Consider the following 25,620-nt stretch of genomic DNA (forward strand, 5'->3'; position numbering starts at 1 on the left):
AACAGAACAGAGAGGACAAGAGGTAATACCCAGAGAGATAAAGACTAAGAATTTTCCTGAATTGACAAAATGCAGCAATATTAAGATTCATTCAGCAGACAAATCCTGAGCAGGCTAAATAAAAATAAATCCATACAAGTAATGCTATAGTGATCTGTAGAATACCAAGTTAAAACAATTAAGAAGGCTCAGCGCCTGTGGCTCAAACGGCTAAGGCACCAGCCACATACACCTGAGCTGGCAGGTTCGAATCCAGCCCGGGCCCGCCAAACAACAATGATGGCTGCAACCAAAAAATAGCTGGGCATTGTGGTGGGCGCCTGTAGTCCCAGCTACTTGGGAGGTGGAGGCAGGAGACTCGCTTGAGCCCAGGAGTCAGAGGTTGCTGTGAGCTATGATGCCACGATACTCTACCCAGGGCGACAGCTTGATGCTGTCTCAAAAAAAAAAAAAAAGAAACAGGGCAGCACCTGTGGCTCAAGCAGTAGGGCACCGGTCCCATATGCTAGAGGTGGCAGGTTCAAACCCAGCCCCGGCCAAAAACCACAAAAACAAAAAACAAAAAACAAAAAACACAATTAAGAAAATACCAAATGATGCAACACTTTTAAGTATGTTTTGTTTACTACATGACAACTTAAGTAGCAGGTCTAGTTCTGGATGCAGACTTCTAAAGGATTAGAAATGGGAAATCACTATCTTGTAGATAAGTAATGGCAGATTGGTAGGGACTTCTTGGGATATTATGTAGAAAAAACATTCTAAGGCCATATCCTGATTCAGTGGAGGGGAAAAAATATCCAGTATCTATTTGTGATGTCTGATATGGACACAGAGAAGGGAACCGCAGCATTTGTTCTGTGTATCTGCCTAAAAGTTATCAGGTTTCTAATGCTTTATTAAGTTCTTTAGGTAAAAATAAAAAACAAGAAAAATGCACAAAAGAAGAAGGTTCCTAGAAACTGTCATAGCAAACAGTTTTTTATAATGCCAAATTAATCTTCCTTAAAAACCACTCTAATCATGCTAGGGTTCTGCTCACCATAGTAAATTGACTTATTTCTACATAACTTTCAAAGCTTTCCAGATATAGAAACCAACTTTCTTCTTTTGCACTATTTTCTATAAATTCTAAATCAAAGCCTGTACCTTCAATTAGGTCAGACTTGAACAAGCCATGAACAAGCTATAAGTTTTTCCTTCACGGATTTTTGTTTGTTTTTGAGACAGAGCCTCCAGCTATTGCACTGGGTAGAGTGCTGTGTCATCACAGCTCACAACAAACCTCCAGCTCCTGGGCTTAAGTGATTCTCTTGCCTCAGCCTCCCAAGTAGCTCGGACTACAGGCAACCGCCACAACTCCCGGCTATGTTTTGGTTGTGGTTATCATTGTTGTTTGGCAGGCCCAGGCTGGATCGAACCCAGCTCTGGTGTATGTGGCTGGTGCCTTAGCTGCTTGAGAACAGGCTACACCGAGCCTGTTCATGCTCTTTTGCTTGGACTGACAGACACCGCTAAGTGTTTTTTATCATCTACTAAAATAAGTTTTAGTCTGCGTAGAATAAATCTGTAACTCCCCAGGCAGCAGTTAGGGGCACCACATGACAGATGTTAACCTCTAAACATGCGATATGAATGGAAATAGTAAATGCATCTTCCACATCACATCCTTTACACATTTCTTGCATTCCGCTTCTCTTTTTTCCTTCCCTGGGCTGAAATACAGATGTGATCCTGGTACACTAACTTCAACCATGCAGATGAGGGCAACACCCTAGACAATGGCATAGTAGTAAGATGGAAGGAAGCTAGAACTCTGTACGGCTTTGTGAAGTAGGTGTAGATGACCTTCTACCTCTCTACTGTTAAGTGAGAAAGAGAAGGCGGGGGGGGGACACCCAAATTAGCATATTTTTACAGCCGTATGCTCTCTGTGTTACTATAGGTTAGCCTATACTCTGATTCAGATCACCTTCTTTTTCTTTAAATTTATTTTTCTTTTTTATTGTTAGATCATAGCTGCGTACATTAGTGCAATCAAGAGGTACAATGTGCTGGTTTCATATACAATCTGAAATATTCTCATCAAACTGTTCAACGTAGCCTTCATGGCATTTTCTTAGTTATTGTATGTAGACATTTGTATTCTGCATTTAGTAGGTTTCGCCTATACTCATTCTAAGATGCATTGTAGGTGTGACCCCACCCATAGTAATGTTTTGGCTATTCGAGGTTTTTTCTGATTCCATATAAAATGAAGTATTATTTTTTCAAGATCTTTAAAATATGACAATGGAGCTTTAATAGGAATTGCATTAAAATTATATATTGCTTTGGGTAGTACAGACATTTTAACGTTGATTCTTCCCAGCTGTGAGGATGGTATGTTTTTCCATTTGTTAACATCTTCAGCTATTTCTTTTCTTAAAGTTTCATAGTTCTCTTTGTAGAGATCTTTCACGTCCTTTATTTCATCTTCTTTGGCACTACTGTGAAAGGAATAGAGTCCTTGCCTTGTTTTTTCGGCTTGGTTTCGGCTATATTGTTGGTATATATAAAGGCTACAGATTTACGGGTGCTGATTTTGTAGCCTGGGACATTGCTATATTCCTTGATCACTTCTAAAAGTTTTGTAGTAGAATCCCTAGTGTTTTCCAGATATACGATCATATCATCTGCGAAGAGTGAAAGTTTGATCTCTTCTGACCCTATGTGGATACCCTTGATTGCCTTTTCTTCCCTAACTGCAACGGCTAAAACTTCCATTACAATGTTAAAGAGCAATGGAGACAATGGACAACCTTGCCTGGTTCCTGATCTAAGTGGAAATGATTTCAATTTAACTCCATTCAATACGATATTGGCTGTGGGTTTGCTGTAGATGGCCTCTATTAGTTTAAGAAATGTCCTTTCTATACCAATTTTCTTAAGTGTTCTGATCATGAAGGGATGCTGGATATTGTCAAAAGCTTTTTCTGCATCAATTGAGAGAATCGTATGGTCTTTATTTTTTAGTTTGTTTATGTGTTGAATTACATTTATAGATTTCCATATATTGAACCAGCCTTGAGACCCTGGGATAAATCTCACTTGGTCATGGTGTATAATTTTTTTGATGTGTTGTTGGATTCTGTTTGTTAGGATCTTACTGAGTATTTTTGCATCAATATTCATTAGTGATGTTGGTCTATAATTTTCTTTCCTTGTTGGGTCTTTCCTGGTTTAGGGATCAAGGTGATGTTTTGCTTCGTAGAATGTGTTGGGTAGTATTCCTTCTTTTTCTATATTTTGGAAGAGGTTTAGTAATATAGGTATTAGTTCTTCTTTAAAGGTTTGGTAGAATTCTGACATAAAGCCATCTGGTCCTGGTCTTTTCTTTTTAGGGAGATTTTGTAGAGTTGATGCTATTTCAGAACTTGATATAGGCCTGTTCAACATTTCCACTTCGTTCTGGGTAAGTCTTGGTAGGTGGCGTACTTCCAAGTATTGGTCGATTTCTTTCAGATTTTCGTATTTCTGAGAGTAAAGTTTCTTGTAATATTCGTTAAGGATTTTTTTAATTTCTGAAGGGTCTGTTATTTCATTGTTACCATTTCTGATTGATGAAATTAGAGATTTTACTTTTTTCCTGGTTAGGTTGGCCAAGGGTTTATCTATTTTATTGATCTTTTCAAAAAACCAACTTTTGGATATATTGATCTGTTGTATAATTTTTTTGTTTTCAATTCCATTTAATTTTGCTCTGATTTTGGTTGTTTCTTTTCTTCTGCTGAGTTTGGGGTTGGAATGTTCTTCCTTTTCCAGTTGCTTAAGATGTCCCATTAAGTTATTAACTTCCTCTCTTTCCATTTTCTTGAGGAAGGCTTGCAGTGCTATAAATTTCTCGCTTAGGACTGTCTTTGCAGTATTCCAGAGGTTCTGACATTTTGTGTCTTCATTGTTGTTTTGTTCCAAAAATTTGGTGATTTCCTTCTTAATCTCGTCTATAACCCATCTATCCTTCAGCATAAGGTTGTTTAGCTTCCATGTTTTTGTATGGGTATGCAGGTTCCTGTTGGTATTGAGTTCAACTTTTATTCCATGATGGTCTGAGAAGATGCAAGGAATAATTTCTATTTTTTTTTAAATTTGCTGAGGTTAGATTTGTGGCCTAGGATGTGGTCGATTTTGGAGTATGTTCTGTGGGCTGATGAGAAGAATGTGTATTCAGTTTCGTTGGGATGAAATGTTCTGTAGATGTCTGTTAAGTCCAGGTGTTGAATGGTTAATTTTAAATCTAAAATTTCTTTGCTTAGCTTTTTGGTGGATCTATCCAGCACTGCTAAAGGGGTGTTAAAATCTCCAACTACTATGGAACTGGAGGAAATCAAGTTGCTCATGTCTGTTAGAGTTTCTCTTATAAATTGAGGTGCGTTCTGGTTGGGTACATAAATATAATTGAAATCTAATCATACTATTACCTTAACAAATATGAAGTATCCATCCTTATTTCAGTTGGTTTAAAGCCTGTTGCATCTCTGAATAGTATTGCAATGCCTGCTTTTTTCTGCTTTCCATTTGCCTGGAGTATAGATGACCATCCCTTCACCTTGAGTCTATATTTGTCTTTTAATGTAAGATGCGATTCTTGTATGCAGCAGATAGTTGGCTTGAGTTTTTGTATCCAGTCAGCCAAACTGTGCCTCTTTAGAGGGCAATTTGAACCATTCACATTAATTGAGAATATTGATAAGCCTTTTGAGAGTCCAGTGGACATTTTTAATCTTTTTGTGACTGTGGAAGTTAGAATTTGATCAACATTTTCTGGATGAGTTTACTCTTGCAGTGTAGGATTACGCTGGTCTTTATGGAGGATAGGTCTGAGAATATCCTGGAGAACTGGTTTAGTTATGGGAAATTTCTTAAACATGTGAATGTCATTGAAGTATTTAATTTCTCCGTCATAAATGAAGCTCAGTTTAGCTGGGTACAGGATCCTGAGTTGAAAGTTATTTTGTTTTAGATTAAAAGTTGATGACCATCCTCTTCTAGCTTGAAAGGTTTCAGCAGAGAGATCTGCAGTTATTCTAATATTATTCCCCTTGTAGGTAATGGTTTTCTTTCGTCTGGCTGCTTTCAGAATTTTCTCCTTCATATTAAGTTTAGTGAAATTGACTATGATGTGTCTAGGGGATGTCTTATTTGGGTTGAGTTGTGCTAGAGTTCTGAAACCGTCTGCTATCTGAATTTCAGAATCTCTTGGCATGTCTGGAAAGTTCTCCTTCATAATCTCATGGAGAAGAGACTCTGTGCCTCGTCAAGCCACTTCGTCGCTTTTGGGGATCCCTATAAGACGAATATTTGTTTTCTTCTAATTATCCCAGAGCTCTCTGAGAGAGTGATAGGTTTTTGCCCTCCATTTCTCTTCCTCTTTGAGAGTTTGGGAGTGTTTGAAAGCTTTGTCTTCAATGTCAGGAATCCTTTCTTCTGCTCTCTCCATTCTGTTACTGAGGGATTCTACTGTGTTTCTGAGATCTTTGAGGGATGCAACTTCTTGTCTCAATGTGTCAAAATCTTTGGTCATTTGGTCTTTGAATGCGTTGAATTCTTGAGTTATCTTTTGGGTTAGTGCTTGGAATTCTAATCCGATCTTATTTGCTATCCAGATCCTGAATTCGATTTCTGACATCTCAGCTATTTGTTTGTACATGGGATCTTGTGCTGTGTCTGCCCCATTGGTCCCTGGGGGAGTTGATCTACTTTGATTATTCATATTGCCAGAGTTTTTCTGTTGATTTTGCCTCATGATTGTTTTTCACCGTTGCCTCTGGCCGTCCTCAGAGTTGGGGAGGTATCTCTCCAAGATTAGACCCCAGTGGGATCACTCTATTGTTGCTGGATCTTTGTAGAGAGTGACCCTGTGTAGTTCCTCTGAGGCTGCCCCAGCCAGGGAGTTCTGGTTGTGGAAGCAGCTCTGGCGTGTGACACATCCGGATCCAGCAATAGGGCGGGATGTGGTGCACATGGTTCTGGGAGTGTATGGCGCCCTGTGACTCTGGAACAGAGAGCCCAAGGCTCCAGCAGTCTCTGGCCAGGAGAAGGGCTCTGCGCAGAGGTAGGGAGGGCTGTGAGGGCATGCGGCTACCAGAGTCCCTGGCCAGAGGAGCGGGCTGGTGTGGAGGCAGGGAGGGTACGGGAGGGAGGATGCACTGTTGCACGGCTCCCACAGTTCCTGGTCAGGGCATGTAGAGGCCCGGCGGGCACGGGTTGCGGGTCGGGGGCCGCAGTGCAGCTCTTATGGAGGTCCGGGTGGCGCCAAGCCCAGGAGTTTGAGGTTGTTATGAGCTGTGATGCCACGGCACTCTACCCAGGGCAACAGTCCGAGGCTCCAGTGTGCCAAAACCAGTCTCACTCTGCCCCTGAGGGTTAAGGCTGTAAGGTAGCTCAGTACCCACCTTTAGGCTGCTCAGTCACTAGGTTACTAACTCCCACCAGATCCTTGCTCTGTGATCCTGAGGGCAGAGCTTGCTGGGGCAGTTCTCTCACAATGGTTCCCTGCGGCCCACAGCCGAACACTATTAGCTCTGTCCGGCTCAGCGGCTCAGTCTAGAGCCCTAGATAATGCCCAAAGTTCCCCACACTCCTGCTCAAGCTCTCCCCACGGCAGTTCAACTGAGCGCCAAGTCCAAAAACACCGAAACAGTTCACAGGTAAGGCCTTTCTGGTTGGTAGTCTCACTGCTGCTTGTACTTACAGCTGCCAGCGGGATTAGGTCGATCGAACACACGCAACCACTTGCCAGTTTTCCACTGTTTTTGTCCTCCTCTTGGGGTCCAGAAGTCCCTTGCTGACTCCCTGTATCCTCCAAGGGATGATTATAGGCAGATCCCACCAGCCAGAGATGCCTGGAGTCTTATCTCCGCTGAGTCACTGTGCCCAGTTGCAGGGAAGCTGTTACTTGGCCACCATCTTGTTCCACCCCCCAGATCAGTCTATTATTGCTGGATCTTTGTATAGAGTGACCCTGTGTGGCTCCTCTGGGGCTACCCCAGCCAGGGAGTTCTGGTTGTAGGAACAGCTCTGGAGTGTGACACCCCAGGATCCAGGAACAGGGCGGGGGGTGGTGCACACGGTTCTGGGAGTGCCTGGCAGAGGGCCCAAGGCTCCAGCAGTCTCTGGCCAGGAGAAGGGCTCGCTGCAGAGGCAGGGAGGGCTCCAGAGGGAATGCAGCTACCAGAGTCCCTGGCCAGAAGAGCAGGCTGGTGTGGAGGCAGGGAGGGTACAAGAGGGAGGACACGCACCTTCTATCTTTTAAAGATTCATTAATTCAACTTTCATTGATCTCATCTCCCAATGCTATAGGATTTATAAGCTGTACCAAAAATTTGACAATCATATAAGGTCATGTGTGTTTTATAACGATTAGAAATTTCTTCTTGAGAGTAGAACCCTATGATCAGTAGCCTCCAAGACAGCCTACTTCCTGATTTTATGCCTGTGTAATACTCATCTCTGCTTCTCTGAGTGTGGGCTGGACCTAGTAACTTACTTCTCAAGGACACAATATGGCAAAAGTGATTGATTTAGGTTATAAAGAGACTTTGCTTGCTGTCATTGACTGACTGCTTTCATTCTCTTGCCAGCTGCTATGTTGTGAGGGACTCTATGGAGAGATCCACATGGCAAGGAAATGAGAAAGGCTTCTAGTGAACAGCTGGAGAGAAACTGAAGCCCTGAGTCTAACCATGTGTAAAGAACTTAACCCCTTCAACCACAATGTGCTTGAGCTTGGAAGCAGATTTTCCCCCAGTCAAGCCTTCAGATGAGACTGCAGCCTTAACAATGTGATTGCAGTTGATAGAGACTGTGAGGCAGAGGCTCCAGATAAGGTGCACGTGGATTCTTCATCCTACAAAAACTATGAAATAGTAAATACTGTTTAAAGCTGCTACATTTTGAGGTAATTTTTTATTCAGAAGACTAATACAGAGCCATGTTTCATATTCCTTCTATAGTATATAGCACAGTGCCATATGCCCAGGAGGTACTCAAAGAATGTATTAGTCCATATTGCTCTAGCAATACAATAGCATAAGCAGTAGTCCAAAGTGAAATTTTCCCATGGGTGAGATTATGTAGCTGTTGGCAATACAAATGCCCTTAAGGGGGGAACTTCTGAAGATCTAGTCAACCTTGGGAAATCTAAATATTAGTAAAATTTAATCTTAAAACTAAATCTGATAGCTCAGCACCCCTAGCTCAGTGGTTAGGGCGCTGGCCACATACACCAAGGCTGGTGGGTTCAAACTCAGCCTGGGCCTGCTAAATGACAACTACAAGAAGAAAATAGCCGGGCGTTGTGGCAGACGCGTGTAGTCTCAGCTACTTGGGAGGCTGAGGCAAGAGAATCACTTAAGTCAAAGAGTTTTGAGGTTGCTGTGAGCTGTCACCCCACGGCACTCTACTGAGGGTGACAAAGTAAAACTCTGTCTCAAAACAAACAAAAAAACTAAATCTGATTATAATTAGTTTGGAACCAATTTAAATTACCAGTTAAAGGTATGGGCTTTATTTATTTATTTATAGTCTCTTCTTCTGTTGCCCTGGCAAGAGTACTGTGGCATCACAGCTCACAGCAACCTCAAACTATTTGGCTTGAACAATCCCCTTGCCTCAGCCTCCTGAGCAGCTGGGACTATAGGCGCCCACCACGATGCCCAACTAGTTTTTCTATTTTTAGTAGAGACAGAGTCTCACTCTTGCTTAGGCTAGTCTTGAACTCCTAAACTCAAGCAATCTACTCACCTTGGCCTCCCAGAGTACTATGATTAGAGGTGTGAGCCACCACGCCTGGCCAAAGGTATGGGCTTTAGAATCAGGCAGATGTGATTCTGAGTCTAGGACTTATAAGTTATTAACATTTATATTATAGATAGTCATATATAAAATAAGAGTTATTTCACAAATACACTATCTCACAATGATCATAGACCTGATAATTCATGCTAATACTGGACAAAGGGAAATATACAAAGGAGATTATAAGGATAATGTATTCATAGTAAAGAAAAATGTTCCAATGCAATGGTCCCCAACCTTTTTGGCAGCAGGGACCAGTTTCATGGAAGACAATTTTTCCAGGGAGAGAGGTGGGGACCTGAGGAGGAGGGTGGGAGACAGAGCTCAGGCAGAGAAGTGAGAGCAATGGGAGCAGCTGTATTTATAGCAGCACCCTTGCTGGCTTGCCTGGTGCTCACCTCCTGCTATGTAGCTTATTCCTCACAGGCCACAGACCCACGGACTGGCCTATTGGCCAGGGATTGGAGACCCAGAACCAGGGACCCGCCCAGGCATTGGAGATCCAGACACTGGAGACCCAGCCAGGCACTGGGGACCACAGTTCTAAATCATAAAGAGAAAGGCTTTTGATATTTGGAATATGAAGTTATTCTATATTTATCTCACATAGAGTTTTAAAATGTTATAGATTAGTTTGAGAGACAAACTATATTGAAGAAAATTTGGATATATCAGACCAAAGAAATGTTACCATATTACCTGTCTTATCGTGTCACCTTCCTGATTACTAACTGTGATCATTTTATCTTCACCACCTAAGGCAAGCAGATTTTCTGTATTCCAACATCCACATGTGATTCTCTTAGTATGTTTTCCTGAAAAAGAGATGATTTGTGTACAGACACATGGATTTCCAAAAAAGAAAAAAAATCTGTGAAGCCAATCTCAAAGTTTAGGTGATACATCATGGGATTAAACAGAAAAGGAATTTAGAGTCTCATCAAAGCTGTTAGTGTCTAAGCAACTTTACTTAAAATAATTTACCAACAAGTAGTCAATCAAGATAATGGTATAACTGTTTTCCAATTCTTAAATATGAGTCCAGGCTCTAATATAAAAAGATATCCTACTTCCTGACAAGTTTTCTTTGTTTATCATATAACCATACATGTTATGGTAATGTTTTAGGAGAAGTAAATCCCAAAGCAGTAAAGTTTACTTTATATTCAGCTTCATGATGTGATAGACCTTTGATGTAGCAGATTTAACATTCTTAGTGTCAAATGTTTACGTACAACTAAAAACCATAATAATCTGTAATAATACTGATGTACAAATATGAATGCAACCTAGGAAGACTTGTGTTAAGAACTGAGTAATTTAGCTAGGGACTATACTAGATAACCACTAAGTATCAGGAAGCCCTTTTTTCTTCTTTCTTGAGACAGGGTCGTGCTCTGTTGTGCAGGCTATCGTGCAGTGGTGTCATCATTGCTCATCTCAATTCTGAACTCGTGGGCTCAAGCAATCCTCCTGCCTCAGCCTTCCAAGTAGCTGGGGCTACAGGTGCACACTACCATGCCCAGCTAATATTTTCTACTTTTTGTATAGATATTGGTGTTGCTGGTTACCCAGGCTGGTCTCAAACTCTTGGCCTCAAGTGATCCTCCTGCTTTGGCCTCCCAAAGTGCTGGGACTATAAGCATGAGCTGTGCCCAGCCAGAAACTTTTTTTGTTGAATATTCCAGTCAGCGCAAAAAACTACATTTTGGGGGACAGAAATCACATGCTTGACCCTGAGCATTTGTAAAGTTCCTGAGATAGATAAATCCAAGAATCCCAAGCCTAACTGTATTAATGAGAAGAATGGGTTAAGTGTACAGATTCTGGAGCCAGACTTACTAGCTTTGAATCTTGGCTCTCCCACTTACTGCAAACCTTGGGCAAATTACTTAACCTATCTATCCCTTACTCATTTCATCTATAAATTGGGGATAATACCAGGACCTAGGGGGGGCATGGTGGCTCACACCTATAATCCTAGCACTCTGGGAAACCGAAGTGGGTGGATTGCCTGAGCCCATGAGTTCGATACCAGCCTGAGCAAAGCAAGACACCATCTTTAAAAATAGCCAAGTGTGGTGGTGGGCACCTATAGTCCCAGCTACTTAGGAGGCTGAGGCAAGAGGATCACTTGTGCCCATATGAGCTATGATGCCACAGCACACTACCAAGGGTGACAAAGTGCAACTCTAAGACAAAAAAAAAAAAAAATCAGCAAAACCTACCTCATAGGGTGGAGGATCAAATGAATTAACTACTTACAAGAGTACCTGACACATAGAAAATGCCACACAAATGGAGTTATGTTAGCTGTTATTGTTCAATTTATTCTTTGTACCTACTCTAGACCCTAATACAGTAGCTGTGCAGAAAGCAGGTATTACATCAATGGTTAAGTGATTTAGAGGCAAAAGTTTGCCTGGTGTTAGAAGCTCAGCAAGGAGGACAGTATGGCTGTAGCAGACAAAGAGAAGAAGCTGAAATGAGATGAGAGAGGTTACAGAGGTCAGATCATGGAAGGTTTGGGTGGCCAGTATAAGGCTTTTGGTTTTGAATCTTTGAATTTGAATTGCGTGCCCTAGTTACACTAGGGTAGTAGCAGTTGAGGTGATGAGACAGGCTGGATTCTAGAGATCTTTGGAGGTAGAGCCTATAAGATCTTCAGAAGAGGGCGGCGCCTGTGGCTCAGTGAGTAGGGCGCCGGCCCCATATGCCAAGGGTGGCGGGTTCAGGCCCAGCCCCGGCCAAACTGCAACAAAAAAATAGCCGGGCGTTGTGGCGGGCGCCTGTAGTCCCAGCTGCTCGGGAGGCTGAGGCGAGAGAATCGCGTAAGCCCAAGAGTTGGAGGTTGCTGTGAGCCATGTGACGCCACGGCACTCTACCCGAGGGCGGTACAGTGAGACTCTGTCTCTACAAAAAAAAAAAAAAAAAAAAGATCTTCAGAAGAATTAGGTATGGAGAGTATGAGGAAGAGAAGAGTCAAGGATGGCACTAAAGGAGTAGGGGGATCATCAATGCTAACAGGGAAAGCTGGGGCTCAAGAGAGTTTGGAGATTTAGGTGGCCCATTAGATCTGGGTGTCCCAAGAAGCATGCATTAGAAAGGGAAAAAAGACTGTATGAAGAAAGGTAGGAAGATGCCAAAGACAGACTTGTTTTTATGCCCAAGAAAAGAAGAAAATCACTTCTTCCTCCTTTTTCTTATATACTTTAAGGCCCTTCTGCTTCTAGTCCTTAGATATCAAGTTGGCCTGATCATCAATAACAACAATTAACACCAACTGTGTGCCTACTTACAGTGTTCTGGGCACTTAATGCATAGTGATTCATTTAATACTAACACACGGTTAATGTACCATGGTAAGTGAAATTTGAACTGTGTTACTGGCATTATTTAATTAAACTATTGTAACTGAAATTCATGCACATCAGAGCCATGCAAAACCTGTATCTAGTCCAGTTCAAGAAGACAAATCAGTGTACACGAAAGAAAGAAAATAAGAGATATTTAGTTACTATAAAGTGCAGATAAGTCATGCAAAACATGAGCTGCTATCACAAGTGAAAGGCTTGGTATTAAGGAAGTTAAGAGGGAAAAAAGCAGACCCACAAGTCACAACCAAGTCAGGTGGCTATATATTTAGCTAAAAGGCCTAGGATATATAATTATTCTCTTTTCAGGTCCATTTTATGTAGTTAATAAATGTGAACAGAATCAATACATTAAATATAAATATCACATATAAAATCATGTATATAGGACAAATACCTGACACAAAAATAATCACGCTCTAACAAAATATGTTTTTATACCTTAAGAATCAAAACTTTTAGTAGGATATACTTGCAGATAAAGTAGGGAACAGAAATGCCTACTGAAATCAATAGACAAACTAATTTATACGGGGGAAGTTGGTATTTGTGATTTAAAAAAAATTTAATTTTTCAGATAGTTCAATGGCATTACTATTTAGCTGTAGCAGTAAACATTAACATTAAAGATATATATGTGAAAATAATCTGAAATTACTTAAGTGTCTTTAATGGAAGGGCACTTTCTCAAGTACTCTGTGGGTACCACTATCTCCAGAGTTAAATTCCTTTATTAGCAGTAAATTTTTCTGACTACAAGGATGTAATTAAGCCTACTATTTCTACTATTCATAAGCATGATGCTACAATAATTGAAAAGAATTGATGTTTCTTCTTGGGTAATCAGAGGTCAGATGCCAAACGATCAGAGGTTGGGGGAATCAAAGAGCTAAAACAACCTTAAACACAGAACAGACAATGCTTCGTTTGAAGACAATGAGGGGTTGGAATTAGAAATGTGATTATACTCTATCCAAGCAATCAGCAAATATTTTAATGAAACTACAGTGTGGACTAAAATTATCACATGTTGAAATATAATTAACTAAAATTAACACATATTATCAATGAGTTATTCCATGTCCAGAAAGGGACAAATGGAAGCCAGGCTATTAATGTCCTGATACCCAAAGGCATGGACTAACCTTAACGCAATCTATTCTATATAGCTTGAGAAATTTTTAGTAAGCAGTAAAGAAGGATCTTCTAGTTTAGACAGAGGTAAGACTTGAGGAAATGAGGCTGTGGTAATACCACAGATTTCCCTTGAAACATTGGGGACATCTAAGGCAGAATTTACATTAGGTAAAGCAGCTCAAATATTTAGCAATGTTTCCAGCTATCACCTACCAAGGATAGGAATCTTTCGAGATGTCTGACGATTATAAATAAGCAAATTTCCTTTAACAGTTCCAACAGCCAGGAAACTTCCAATTTTTGACCAAAGAAGGAAAGACATTTGATCCCTGTAATATTAAGATACAAATTACTAAACAATTTACAATCATAACCTCCAAATAGTCCTTTAAAAATATGCTTCATGAATAATTTTAACATATACTGAGTGGAGCTGAAGTACAAAATTACAACTGAATGCTACAAAGACTAAGTGTTAAAGACATTTAGAGATGCTGTAAGATGACCTTACAGCCAGTCAGACTCAAAATACTAATGTATAATGAATATAGACTTCAGTTATGATAGAACCTCAAATTTCACGATAAGACTTATAAGATCAAGAGATATTTATTAATTTGTCTACTAATGATAGTTTTTTTCCTTCTGCAGAGACAGGGCCCCAACTCTTGTCTCCAAGGCTGGAGTGGAGTGGCATGATCATAACTCACTGTAGCCTCAAGTTCCTGGCTGCAAGTGGACCTCCTAAGTAGCTAGGACTATAGGCGTACCACCACAACCAGCTAATTTTTCAATTTTTTAAATAAATGGGGTCTCCCAACGATAAAAAATAAATAAATGGGGTCTCAGTGTGTTGCCCAAGCTGGTCTCAAACTCCTGGCCTCAACTTATCCTCCCACCTCAGCCTCCCAAAGTGCTGGGATTATAGGCATGAGCCCAATGGTCTAATGATAGTAAGCCCTTGGGGTAGCACCCAGCTACCTGTGTTTCAGTCAGTCCTCCAGGTGACTGTGACACAGCTAAACTAGGAGCACCACTGACAGACCATTCTACTGTTTTCAGAAAGACGCTTCCAAGAATGTAAAACATGGTAATAAGGGAACAAATGAGTAAAATTAAAGAGGTCTCTTCTGGCTAATTAGGAGAACTTGAGGATTAAAAATTATATACTTACTTGACATCAGTTAATGAAAGGCTGAAAAACCATGATGATACTTGGACAAGAAATTTGAAGTATATGAAAAGTTATTTGTAATAATAGGTGAATATAATAAAATATTTAGTTTTGTTGTTGTTGTTGTTTTCTTTCTTGCCCTGTAGAGTGTCCTGGTATTATGGTTTATAGCAACCTCAAACTCTTAGGCTCAAATGATCCTCTTGCCTCAGCCTCCCAAGGAGCTGGGACTACAGGTGCCTGCCACAACACCAGCTATTTTTGAGACACGGGTCTCACTCTTGTTCAGGGTGGTCCAAAACTCCTGAGCTCAAGCAATCCACCCACCTCAGCCTCTCAGAGTGCTAGGATTACAGGCATGAGCCATAGTTAAAAGTTTTTAGTAAGGGAGTATTAATATACCTAGGGGTTCTAGGCTCTTCTTTATTTAGTATAAATACGCAGTTTTCTCTTTTTTACTTTTTTAAGTAGGTGCAGCAGCCATGATGATATACCCCTGAGATCTCTGTAGCATGTAACTGACCAAGGACCCCAACTGGTAGGCATGGACTCTATTACCTCCATGAGCTGGGCCATGCCTTTCCATGGGCTACTTCCAGTGTCTGAATATGGAAAGGATACTGCTAAGGCCCATTCCAGGGCAAGACTCCTTTCCCAGGTAACTGTGGCTAAAAGCCTCCCCACAGGCCTAGCTGAACTTGCTTAATTAGAACTGTGCTACAGTTTAAGATGTTTCTACCCAATCTTTTTTTCTCTCTTTTCCTAAAGGAATGATATCACTAGGATATGACAGCTCTTCCAATCTCTTCTCTTTCCCCCTCTGTATTCCTTCACAGGCATTTCCTGTAATAAATCTCTTATACATGTAATCTTGTCATGGACTCTGCTTCTCAGAAACATCAATAAAAAGAATTGGGCATAAGCTAAATAAAAGCAGAGAAAAGAGGAACTGTATAGCAAGAAATATGTCTGACTCGCCACAGTGGTCACCTATAAGAGCAGTATATAAAATTAGAGCATTCAACAGTTTATCATCACCAACAGTCATACACCAACCAATTAGAAAGAGGGTTAATAGTACATTCCAAGAAGATTAAGTAATCAAATACCCTTAAAAGAAGAGCTAATTCAACAGTCTCCATCCCTTTTCTCTTAGGACATAAGGCCTCTAAAAGATGGTACAAATTACATTAAGATACTAAAGCATACGTAAGTTTCCACTAATGCTAACAGATCAGGCCAAAGTATAATAATCACATGTACCTTTGGCCACACAAAACTTGTAGAATATATCATTCTAGGGAATGCACAGGCTGCAAAAACTGAACCTATGTGAAAGGCAGGAGGTTAAAAGAGTCTTATTAATACGACAACTGAAGGTCCAGTATTGTAAAAGAGGATGAGTAGGATGACTAATACTCAGGTCTGAACTGCCTTGGGAGAAGCAATCATGTCCTATGATTCAACCAATAATGGATTAATTAATGAACCAGATGCTATATATAGGGTTTTCTCTGGAAAGATTGCTATATTCCAGTTACACAACTAAATGATCACTACTATTAAGTATAGACAGGATCAAATACTGCTATAATCATAAAAGGATAGAAAAACATATAAAAAAGAAATGAAGAAATGAGGTGCCACCCATAGCTCAGCAAGGCTGAGGGCGCCGGCCACATATACCCAGCCTGGCCCAGCTACATAACAATGACAACTGCAACAAAAAGATAGCTGGGCATTGCGGCGGGTACCTGTAATCCTAGCTACTTGGGAGGCTGAGGCAAGAGAATTACTTAAGCCCAAGAGTTTGAGGTTGCTGTGAGCTGTGACACCACAGAACTCTATTGAGGGTGACATAGTGAGACTCTGTCTCAAAAAAAAAAAAAAGAAATGAATTCCACTCATTAAGCTAACAATATTTTTATTTAAGTGACACCATTGTAAGTTTTGTAATAATATTTAGATATATTTTGTACACTATTTAAGGTGTTTGAAGTGCTCAAAAGAATCAATTCAGGTTAAATTTATAAATTAAATCTAAATTATTTAAGAGCATCTGTTAATTTTATAAAATATAAATGTTTAAGAAAAATTGACAATCCAAGTTTTATTTACTATCTATAATTGATTGACCCTTAAATAAAGAACAAACAGTAGCGGGTATGCCTATATATATATACAATAGTCCTTTAGCCATTAAGCTTTAATATCAATAGGAAAATACTACTTTTATCTTAATGACAATTACAACATTACCATTAAATTTCATGCCTGGCCATGACACACATATAAATATCACAACAACACTAACATGATGTGGGAAAATGACTCTGTGGGAAGACAGACAGCTGGAGGCAGAGACTACCAGTTAGAAACACCTGGGGATTAATTATGCATTTTTCTTTTAGTGAGAATGTGGCCTCACTGATGCTGAATTTGATTCCAGAATCAGTACTTCATAAGTCTTCCCTCGAATGGAAGCACAGAGCGCATAGTCTTTCTGAAAAGTGACATAAACCCTAAGTGTAAAAGGTTATAGTAAGAAACGAAGATCCTTAGATCGGGCAGTTTCTTCTGCAGCTATATGGCCCAAGAGTCACTTTAGCGGGTCAGGGACAGTGCACTAGGTTATGTCCAGTCCTGTTCTGCATGGCCACCTTGCTACCTCTGGGTTCAGTTATTCCTTAGCAAATTATCTTACAGTGGTGTGATCTCTTCCTACCCACCTGCAGGCCACATGAAGCAGACGTTATTATACCCATTTCATACAGATGAAGAAATTGAGGCTTTCAGAAAAGGTAAGCAACTTGTCCAAGGTCAAAATGGCAAATACTGACAAGATTTTCTTTTCCATGTGGTAAAATGTTTTCTATCTGAGCAGAGACCTGTAATTTTTTCTGTCTGCCCAGGATTTTGTCTGCTGGGGAACTGCTCCACCCCTCCCCCTTCCCTTCATCTGCTGGGAAGGTGGTCCTGTATACTCCACTTAGTTTTTTGAGAAACTAAAAGTATTCAGGGCTATCCCATGGCCATGCATACTCCACTCGAGACTTTTTGAGAAACTGAATGGGTACCGGTGATGTAAAAGGATTATGTTCTTTTCTTGGGTATGACTTGCTGTGAAGAATGATCAAAGTCGATAGCTGCCAGTAGTTATGGGAGAGTCTGACTTGGAATGAAGACAATACAGTGAAAAGAAGAGCCAAGTGATGGAGAGAGTCTCGACTACATCATCAGAACTCTCAGATCCATCCAGGCCCTGCAGTCAATTCCATCTTCAGATTTTCTCACATATATTGTTTCATTTCTGGACTTCTTAGTCTATTCCATTGAAAGCCACTTTTTAGAAGCTATTGCTGTTTCACAATTACAACAACTTCATTCAAATGAGATAAAGTTAGAGGATTATATATAATAATAAAATAAACTTTCTTTTATAAGAAAATACCTCATTGATGGATCTTTAAAATGAAAGTAATGTAAGAATTATTAGCATTGAACCTACAAATAATCCTGTTTCTAAGTGAAGCTTTAAAAAGCAAAGTTACACTTACCTCATACCACCATCTAACTGGCTGGTTTTTTGTGTATTGGAATCCCACAGATAAACACAACTAGATTTCTCAGCAATCACTGCTAGGATATCTCCATCTTTATCCCAATCCAAGGCAACACAGTTACTTTTTAAAAAGAGAGCAAAACATCATTATACATTTTTTAAAAGTAGGAAAGAAACTTCAATATTCACCTATTTGTGATTTTTGTCTGTAAGAAGACTATATCATCTATTTTGGATAATTAATATGAGAAACACAACTCACTAGCCACTCCTTGGGTAATACTAATTTCAATTTTTTGTCACAGAGAGGACGGTAAAATTTTAGACTTTATTTTTAATACCATTTTCATGCACTATATTAAATATAATTATACTTAAGTCTGCAGGTTTTCTTAAATCCTATAAAGAACCTAGCTTTTTGCCTTTTTGATAAAACAACTCATCAAACCCCTCCTGTAACCAAATCATATCTGTAATCAAGAGGTAATTTGTACAATCAAGTTTTGGAAAGTTACTACAGACTTACAGAGAGGAAAAGAAGGTACTGATAAGAAACAAAGTTATAGCTAGATAAACTGACTATAAAACTGATTAAGAGGCCAGGCGCAGTGGTTCACAGCTGTCGTCCTAGCACTTTGGAAGACCCAGGTGGGAGGATTGCTTGAGGCAAGGAGTTTGAGATCTGCCTAGGTAATACCAACCACTGTCTTTACAAAAAAAAAAAAGAAAGAAAAATCAGCAGAGCATGGTGGTGCAGGCCTGTAGTCCCAGCTACTTGGGAGACTGAGATAGAAGGATTGCTTGAATCTAGGAGTTTGAGGCTGTAGTCAGCTATGACACTACCATTGCATTGTAGCTAGGGCAACAGAGCAAGACTTTGTGTTTTTTTTTTTTTTTTAAAAAAAAAAAAGCAAACAAAAAAATGAAAATAACATTTTCATTTTTTATCTTGATGGAGTAAACATGATCAATTAAGGTAATAAGAGTTATAAATAGGAAATGCTCTATTTAATGTGATTGTTGTTTAACCTTATTCAAAACGTTTATTATAAAACCTTCAAAATTTCTTGAATTCCTAAAAGATTAAACTTTTTTTCTGTTATGCTAATTTTCGTGTTTTTTGGGGGTGGGGGATTCATTGAGGGTACAAAGAACCAGATTACATTGCTAATTGTCATTTTGAGACTCTTTCTTCTTTGGTATTGGTCAACCCATACTTTGACTTACACTTAAAAGATAGTCGGGGCCAGGTATGGTGGCTCATGCCTGTAGCACTCTGGGACTCGAGGCGGGTGGATTGCTTGAGCTCATAAGTTTGAGACCAGCCTGAGCAAAAGCAAGACCCCCATCTCTACTGAAAATAGAAAAACTAGCTGGGCTGAGTGGCAGGTGTCTACAGTCCCAAGTTATCTGGAAGTCTGAGGCAAGTCTGCCTGAACCCCAGAGTTTGAGGTTGTTATGAGCTATGACACCACAGCACTCTACCAAGGCACAAAGTGAGACTCTTGTCTTAAAAAAATTAAAAATAAAAGATACTTGGGAACTGCTTCAATTATTTTATTTTTCAAACCATTAAACTATGTTTTGGGATCTCAGATATTTGAGGAGTATGGAAGAGGAAAGCTTTCAAATTGTTGATAAAATCATCTGCCAACTATGGACTGGACGTGGTGGCTCATGCCTATAATCCCAGCACTTGGGGAGGATGTGGTAGGAGGATCGCTTAAGCCAAGAGTTTGAGACTAGTCTGAGCAACATGGTGAGTTCCCAGCTCTATTAAAAACAATAATAAGAAAAATTAGTCAGGTGTAATGGCACACACTTGTGCTCCCAGTTACCTGGGAGGCTGAGGCGAAAGGATCATTTGAGCCCAGGAGTTTGAGGCTGCAGTGAGCTATCATCACATCCCTATTCTCCAGGCCTAAGTGACAGAGACCCTATCTTAAAAACAAACAAAAAACCATCTGTCAATTAAAAGATTGAGTATGTAACAGCATTTTATTTATTTACCTGAGAATCCTTTGTTTAGTCAAATTCAACTATTATAAATACAGCAAAAGAATTCAGGAGAAATGAGGCCATTCTGTGAAACAGATGTCATAGAGATCATGCAATAAAGCTTATATAATTTACTCAAAGAAGTTTTTTACTGAGTACCTTATTTTATTTTACACATGATTATAACTTCTTTGACTTCTGATTCCAGGACTATAGTAACTAGAAGTAAAAATGAAGAGCGACAGGAAAGGCAAAATGGTGGCATTACTTGTGTGGTGCAGAGCAGAAGGTGAAAAGCTGCTAGAGACCAAGAGAAGCCAAACAACTTGATTTGCAAAAACGGCCAATGAACTACAGAAAACAGACATGACTTTAAACAACACAGCAAAGTAAGGCCATTTAGACGAGAAAGTCTACACATCTTAAAAATCACCAAGACTATCGGTAGAGTAACAATACAGGTAACGATTACATTGAATCATTAAAAATGTTCAAATTATGCTTAGTGTAATCTAGAATAATTTCCTGAAAAATGGAAAAAATAGTCTTTATCCTTTAAGAAGTATGTGGAAAGTATTTTCCAACAAGTTATTAGAAGGAAAATACTAAAATAGATAAGGCTTATCTGTCTATACATACTCTAAGTTTTGTTTATAATTAAATAAGAATTGTCTCATATGGACTCATTTGCAATCCTGCCTTAAAGTTTCCCTACGGATGTTTACAGACATAAACTAATTCATATGGTATATTTCCACATATTTCATAACTACTTATGGCATAAAAAAATCCCTTTGAAATCAGTAAAATCAAAGAAGAGATATGGTTTAAGCTATTAAATTCTATTTGATAATAACTTAGGACAGTACTTTACCTTTTAGGTAACATAACTTTAAAAGTTTTTGATCTACTTCTGTACTTACCCAGATAAGCTAATTTCACTTCTTTTTTGACCATGGCGATCAAAGATTTTCACCGTATGATCAGCTCTAAAAAAACATTAGAATATAAAGATATGATTTAAATGTTTCTTTTATTTATCTATGTATATAAAGCTGCCATTCAAGTAATTTCAGTGTTCTCTCCTGATAGTTTCATAATTTGTATCTGAAAAGTTAATACCAGGAAAAAAGATTCTATGAACTATGATGCTAATGGAGATGAATACATTCATTCCTTTTCCTTCCATGCAACTGTTTTCTGAGAACTTCTACTTAATAGATGGTGTGGTTATATGCACAGACAACTATTACTTAAAACATTCACTTGTTTCTTACCCTGTTATTGCAAGGTAGTTTCCTGATGTTTTTTGCCAGGCAAACTGTATTGATGAGCCAAGCCAAGCCTTTTCTATCACTGAGAAAACACGCTAAAAAAAAAAAACACACAATTTTTTATATTTTCAAAATATACAATCAAGGGTTGGCCAGAAAAGAGGTCTAAACATGCTCATGAAAACAACAGGATTCAGGATGGTGAAGGGGTTAGGTTAGAATTTATCCAAAGAAGCTGACAACAAGCAACCAGCCTGGAGCAGTGACTCATGCCTGTAATCACAGTACTTTGGGCAGGTAAGGTGATAGAAGTGCTTGAAGCCAGGAGTTCGAGACCAACCTGGGCAACATAGTGAGACCTATCACTATCAAAAAAAAAAAAAAAAATCAACCAAACACAAATAACTGGTTGGGAATTTATGAACTTTAAGATATACAAGAGCCTTTATTATAAAACTTGTTGGGTTTTGAACATTTGTGAATGTTAATTTTATAAGAATGTATAATTTTAGTGCTTTATTGATGCTAAAAATTAGAATAACTTAAAATTATCTGTGACATGGATTTGGGGGATTAAATTTAACAAAATTGCTATCTTAACCATGTTAAACACATAAAATACCTTTACTCCCTTCAAAATTATCTTCTTCCTTTACCCATGAGTTGTATTCACGTCATCATTAAGTGCTTAAGCTGGCTTGTGTGAACAGTCTATTGAAAAATTTAATTTAGATAATTCAGAACTGTGGTATCCAATATGGAAGCCACAAATCAATGTAGTTATTCAAGGTTTAAAATATGAATAATTAAAAAATTCATCAGTGCTGTAAGTATAAAATATATGTCAGACTTCAAAGACTAAAAAAAATAAAGAATGTGAACTAATTGATAATTTTTGTATTGATTACATGTTGAAATAACATTTTTGACCATACTGGATGAGATAAAATATATTTAACTGTTTCTTAATTTTTTTAATAGCTACTAAAAATTGGAAATTGGTTCACATTATGTTTACATCAGACAGTTCTAGAACATCTAGGAACATGAGCTTATGTGGAAAAAGTTCAGATTTTAATTTTGGGTTAAATGTTAAACAATAATACCCATATTGGCTGGTTGCCTGTAGCTCAGTGGTTAGGGTGCTGACCACATGCTCTGAGGCTGGTGGGTTCTAACCCAGCCCGGGCCTGCTAAACAACAACAAAAAAAAAAATAGCCGGGCACAGTGGTAGGCGCCTGTAGTCCCAGCTATTAGGGAGGCTGAGGCAAGAGAACTGCTTGAGCCCAAGAGTTTGAAGTTGCTGTGAGCTATGATGCCACAGTACTCCACCAAGGGTGACAAAGAGACTCAGTCTCAATAAGAAAAAAATAATAATTATACCCACATCTATGTATGAAGTTTAGATACCATTTCTAGGAGACTGACAATCTGAGTAGCAACACAAAACTCTCCCAAGGCTCAAAAGCAAACACCAATAAGTATTTTATATGTGAAGGAAAAAAATTCACCTCTATTGAAAGCAGATGTGTGCTATAATCACAGGTGCATTAAAGTTTCATAGAGCAAGGAGTGAGTAGCAGGAGGCAGAGCTCAGGTGGTGATGGGGAAGGGCTGAAAATACAGGTGAAGCTTAGCTCTGCTCACCCACTGCTCCCCTCTTGCTGTGTACTTAGTGCCTAAGGGGCCACAGACCAGAACCTTTTTGGAGGGACCAGTGACAAGGTAGACAAATTTTCCACTGATAAGAGGGATGGGCGGGTGCCCAGGAAGTGAAGCTGCGCAGTCAGGTTCCTAACAGAACACTAACTGGTACCGGTCCATGGCTGGGGGTTGGGAACTGGAGCTGTAAATACGAAGACACTCAAGAAAGAATATTTAAAGGATCTTACTTTTGCAATTTTGTGGTCACAGCACCCTGGAACGCCTTATGCAAATTAAAGTCCTTAAACTTAAATTTCATTACCTATATGGTACACTTGCCTCTGGCTGTGATGTTATCATATTTTTCTTCAATGGAGCGCTAACAGATGCTTCACATAAATATACACTGCAGAGGAAAAAGTGCTAGCTTCACAACCAGTAAACCAAGACTTAAATTTCTTTAACTTCTATTTTATATAAAAATATCCAGCCCAGGCAGGAAAAGCGCCCACCAACCCCTCCTAGAACAATTTAAGGTTTGTTACTTATTAGTTACAGGGCTTTAAGTCCTTTAAATTGCCCAAGCACAAAATTCTCAAGGATTTTGCGAATTCACTGCAAATCAAGGATACCTCCTCACTTCTGTTACTTCAAAAATTGTGAAGAGCTTTAAATGTTGAGTTATATCAATTCCAATTTCCACACTAATAGCCACAAAGAAGCATGAGGACGTCTAAGATAATTTTACGGGAGACCTGTGGGTGCAGGTTTCTCCCCGAATAACGTACGCTCGCTACCAGGTGATCTGTAAATTGGACCAGTCACGGGCAATACAAGGAGATGATTCTTTCAGAGGTTCTTCATTACTTTGGGGGCGCGGGGCAGCTGCGCGGCTTGCTGGGGCTTCAGCCCGGAGAAATGAGGCAGCTCCTGACGCCGCATCAAGTCAGCTTCACTGCGACTCCCAAACGCGTTCGTTCACACACCCCCCTTCTTTCCCCGCGCCAAGTTCAGAGACTTCAGGTCAGTCTATTATCCCGTCTATACCTCCTCCCGCCCGCTGCTACTCTGTGGGCAATCCCAGAAAGGTGAGGCCTCCTTTTCCGCCCTCCCTTCTGTTTTCCTTCTTTTGCCTTCGTTCCTTCAACTTCGTCCCCTCCCTCCACGGTCACCACGCTCTCTTCCCCACCCCCTCACGAAATTGGGAAGGGGGCACAGACCCTCTCTCTTTTCAAAGCGATCCTCAGCGGGCTGAGGAAAGGGCCGGTGGTCGTACTTTCCCACCCCCCTGGCATTTGCAAGTTATTTACCTTCATTTCCAGGCGCCAGCGGCCGTGAGTTCTAGCACATGCGCAGGCGCACACGGTTTTTTCCAGAAGGCTACCGCGTTCCCGTCACCCAGGAGACTGCGCGAGTGGCAGCCAATCAGCGAGCACCAGCTGAAGGGTGGTGCTTGGGGGGCGGGCTAAGGTCAGACCCTTGGCAACCGAGGGAAGGAAGAGCGGGGCGGGATCACGTGACTCCAGCGGAGCTAAGCCCTGGGAGGTTGGGCTTCTTGAGGTTTTACAGAGCCTAGGCTTCCCCTGATTGGATAAAACCTGGAGGGGTAAGGGGGAGGTGCTCTCTGGGAGCCCAGAAAGGCGCATGCGTAGAAGATTTTGGCCCGCAGTGACCAAGGAGTCAATGGTGGCCGAAGGGGGCGCTGAGAAGTTCAGAGAAAAGCACGGTGTTTAAAAGGAGTCAGGAATTGGTTCGTGGGCCGTATATATATTCCTACATAGTTCACCCAGAGAGGGCTTGGAAAAGCTCATGTGTCATTTTTTTCTCCAGATTTCTGGGCTAGAAGGGATGAGTTGTGAGAGCTATGGTACCTTTCAAGGTAGGCCCCCCCAATAAAATAGGCATGGTACAGTGGGCAAAAAAAGATGAGCTCTAATAGCTTCCCTTTTGAGTTTGGACCTGGCAGCTTTGCCCTGTGATTTAGTATTTGAGCTTCACTATTTACAGTATTAAATGCATCTTTTGCTTAAGTGTATGAAACTCTTGAAATAATCCACTTTTCCCTTTTTCGCCTTTATCTCTCACATTTGGTAGGAACGTGACTGGCTTGGAGAAAATTAAAGATTGATTTTAAATAACTAATGATGGATGTTTGCAGATTCTTACATAGGATGCTGTTTCTTTGCCCTGGATTTTCAGTTATGTTAATTCCTTAAAGTTTTACTGAAAGATTCCTTTTCAGAAGTAACTGAAGCCAGAAAAACAACCTACAACATGGAGTCTGAGAAGCTAAACTGAAGCAGTACAGCTGACCTAGTTTGAGCAGCTCACATTCTCTCTCCACCTACCTTAAAGGTTTTGCCCTGATTGTGAGGATGTTTATCTCAGCAGACTCTGGGGGAGGTAGTAACACTTAAGTCAATAAGTATGGTTATATTAAAGTAGAGGCTACTTTTATGTTGTTTTCTTTGATGATTCTTTTAGATAAAGTTAAAATTTTCTAGGTTTGTTTCTTTGTATCCCATTATAAAAATCATTGGAATTGTAACTGAAGCAGAACAGTCTTGGAGAGGCTCCTTTCACTGTTCTCCAGAATTTCTGGCCTTCTAATAATAAAG

At 39.9% G+C, this 25,620-nt stretch overlaps 1 protein-coding gene across 5 annotated transcripts in view; it reads right to left on the reverse strand.

Moving 5' to 3' along the window:
• The window catches only part of WDR19 (WD repeat domain 19), a 98,709-nt gene extending 74,349 nt beyond the window's left edge, over positions 1–24,360 (reverse strand). The window contains exons 1-7 of one of the 5 annotated variants that reach the window (XM_053577531.1): positions 24,313–24,360; positions 23,342–23,408; positions 21,361–21,452; positions 21,007–21,072; positions 18,081–18,206; positions 13,563–13,678; positions 9,538–9,653 (exon numbers count right to left, since the gene is read on the reverse strand). In XM_053577531.1, the coding sequence (XP_053433506.1) occupies positions 9,538–9,653; positions 13,563–13,678; positions 18,081–18,206; positions 21,007–21,072; positions 21,361–21,452; positions 23,342–23,362 (537 nt within the window). In that variant the 5' untranslated portion in view covers positions 23,363–23,408; positions 24,313–24,360. Of the gene's footprint in view, positions 1–9,537; positions 9,654–13,562; positions 13,679–18,080; positions 18,208–21,006; positions 21,073–21,360; positions 21,453–23,324; positions 23,409–24,312 lie in introns of those variants that run through there. The other 4 variants (XM_053577530.1, XM_053577533.1, XM_053577532.1 and 1 more) reach the window with 4 other exon arrangements.
• Positions 24,361–25,620: the final 1,260 nt, after the last annotated feature.

The sequence above is a fragment of the Nycticebus coucang genome, chromosome 23 (assembly GCF_027406575.1).
Source record: "Nycticebus coucang isolate mNycCou1 chromosome 23, mNycCou1.pri, whole genome shotgun sequence".
Lineage (NCBI taxonomy): Eukaryota > Metazoa > Chordata > Mammalia > Primates > Lorisidae > Nycticebus > Nycticebus coucang.